The sequence below is a fragment of the Xyrauchen texanus genome, chromosome 14 (genome assembly GCF_025860055.1).
Source record: "Xyrauchen texanus isolate HMW12.3.18 chromosome 14, RBS_HiC_50CHRs, whole genome shotgun sequence".
Lineage (NCBI taxonomy): Eukaryota > Metazoa > Chordata > Actinopteri > Cypriniformes > Catostomidae > Xyrauchen > Xyrauchen texanus.
The window spans coordinates 30,706,654-30,709,231 of record NC_068289.1 but is presented as its reverse complement, the minus strand read 5'-3'; the positions used below and the strand labels follow the sequence as shown (position 1 = coordinate 30,709,231).

The 2,578-nt window shown below is 36.0% G+C and overlaps 1 protein-coding gene across 1 annotated transcript; it reads left to right on the top strand.

Moving 5' to 3' along the window:
* The first annotated feature begins 457 nt into the window (after nt 1–457).
* On the top strand, nt 458–2,157 carry LOC127654607 (ladderlectin-like). The gene is made up of 6 exons (XM_052141835.1): nt 458–578; nt 699–766; nt 1,234–1,319; nt 1,500–1,622; nt 1,828–1,933; nt 2,090–2,157. Exons 2-6 carry the CDS (start codon nt 706–708, stop codon nt 2,155–2,157), a joined length of 444 nt encoding a protein of 147 aa, XP_051997795.1. The 5' UTR covers nt 458–578; nt 699–705.
* Nucleotides 2,158–2,578: the final 421 nt, after the last annotated feature.

Below are 2,578 nucleotides of genomic sequence, written 5' to 3'. Positions count from 1 at the left end.
ATTCTAATTTTTTCACTCAAATCTACACTCAATACCCCATAATGAAAAATCAGAAAACTGATTTTTGACAACTTGCAAATGTATTAAAATAAAAAACTGAAATATCACATTGACAATTATTCAGACCAGATATAAATAACTTTTGAGACTGTTATAATCTGCAGAGTTGCAGATTATTTTTTTTAATGTAAAATATACATTCATGTGACATTTTCTCAACTTCAACAAAGTAGAAAATGGCCCAAAAAATCCCTAAATGAACCACTTTCCCCATGAAATTAAAATGAATGCTTACTCTCATTGTCTTGCATAATGGGCAACTGTCACATTGATGTGTTTTAATTTCTTGTCTTTTATTTTGAAGATCATGTTCAGTTCATGTGTTTCATCAGTCCTGTCTTGTCATTGGTTCATATGTTTTTGTCTTGTTAGCCTGTTTATTAGTTCAGTCCTGCCATTGGTTCTCATGTTAGTAGTTCTGGTCTTTCATTGGTTGTCTTGTTATGTTTCTGTTTGGTTTGTGCATTTATAGCTTCACACGATCTTGAACTACTGAAGGCTGTACTCTGAAAAATCAAGTAAGTGCCCTATTTAAGGACTTTGCTCAAAGTAGTTTTGTTGGTTTTCTAGAATATTTTCTGATAGTCTCCAGTGTGCTGTATGAGTCCAAATATATTACTTGTCCTGCTTGTTTTCAGATTAATCATGGAAGTGATGATAACTCTTCTGCTTCTCTTCAGTACATTTTCTCTGGGGAATACAGAAGGTATTTTATTTTTCCCATATATATATATATATTAGTTTTGGTCATGTGGCAATGATTGTTGACTGTCTTGCATGTAGGTATATGCAACAAAACAATGCAGTGTTTTCCACAATAGACACCTGTCAAGTCCTTGCAATACACTTGCAGTACCCATACTATATTCATGTTACACATGATATACAATGTAAACGTACTGTTGCACACAAGTGTTTATGTACACTTAGTTAATGGGAGTATTCAAGTATTTGATACGCATAAAACAATCCAGTTTAAAAACTCAATCATCCGGTCTTCTGACCAGATTTTCTTACCAGATTTTCTTAGCTTTTTGACTGGAATGACAGGATATCTGAAGTTTGTCAAAATATTGTCATGATTAATGAGGGGTCTAAACACCATGCAAAACTCATTCTGAAAACATCTTGGCTGTGAAATATTACAAGAGCAACAGAGTTTTTTCTGTGTAGTTGAAGAGTGCCCCTTTGGATGGACGCCTTTTGGCAAGAAATGCTACAAATTCTTCTCTCCGCAAGTTGACTGGATCACAGCTGAGGTGACGTGTTAGTTACCGCAATATGAAGTTGATCATTTGATTAAAAATCCTTGTTTGCTAATAAATGCAGAAATATTCAGGACCGTTCCCTGTTTTACATGTCTATTACGATTTATTGAATGATATTTGTGCTTTCTGCTAGAATATTAGGTTTTGCATTAACTGAACGTGTCTTTTTAGAAAAACTGTCAAAGCCGTGACTCCAATCTTGCACCTGTGCGAAGTCAAGTGGAAAATGAATTTCTGCTCAGTCTGGTGCCTGTTTCTGCACGTTGTTGGATTGGTGGTCATGATGGGGTAAAGGTAAGTAATTCTGCTTTTACAAGAGATGACAAACCGTTTTGTGATTCCTAACAAGACTTGTTTATCTGGCAGACTGAAATGTATGCTGAACTAAGGTTCTAATGAAGATTATTAAATGGACACCACTTTTAATGTGTTGGTGACCGAATAACCCTCTGAATGGAGTCTGTAAAATAGTGCACTTAATCCTTCTACACACATTTAGGATGGACAATGGTTGTGGAGTGATGGGACCACCTTTGACTACACCAACTGGTGCTCTAATGAACCTAGTGGGGGTACTGCGACCTGCTTGGAGATAAACTGGACCAGTAAGCATACAGTTTGGTTCCTTGACTCCTGACTTCACAATACTATAATATGATTAATTTGATGTCTGGAAGTTTAACATTTCATGTTCCATGTCTGATATATGGGTGTACCCCATTTTGGTTGAGACCTAATGGTGATATTCATCTTACCAACAGATAAACGTTGCTGGAAAGATCAACTCTTTTCAACTCCAATGGGCTATATTTGTGCTAAAAGCATGTGATCAGATGAAATTGGGCTTCAGAGGTACTTGTCCTCCCAGGCATGTAAATGTATCCTGATTTTGCCATCTCAAATCTCTCTTGGATTGATTGTGAATTGAAATTTAACTTAGCTTCTGAATTGTATTAATCTTCTTTTGAAACCATCAAGTCAATAAAACATTGAATCCAACCCTGTTTCTTTTGAAGTTTAATCCCAAAAATGTATTTTAATGCAATGTTAAAGCATGGAGTAGGTGACCGTTAACATGCGTGCACACAAATGCGCTCAACTTAATCATAAACCCACTTAAAGGGGAAGTTTTGCATTCTATAGTCCCTTTGCTCTTTTCATATGCCAGTGGAAAATCAAAAGTTCAGATTGAGACTTTTGTATGCAAACATGACGCTTGAAATCTCAACCAAGCACAACCGTGTCTGCCC

Coding starts and splice junctions, on each gene's coding strand:
- LOC127654607 (XM_052141835.1), top strand. CDS start 706: ATGGAAGTGATGATAACTCTTCTGCTTCTCTTCAGTACATTTTCTCTG. Junction 1,623..1,827: donor GTGGTCATGATGGGGTAAAG/GTAAGTAATTCT, acceptor ACACACATTTAG/GATGGACAATGGTTGTGGAG. Junction 1,934..2,089: donor CTTGGAGATAAACTGGACCA/GTAAGCATACAG, acceptor TCTTACCAACAG/ATAAACGTTGCTGGAAAGAT.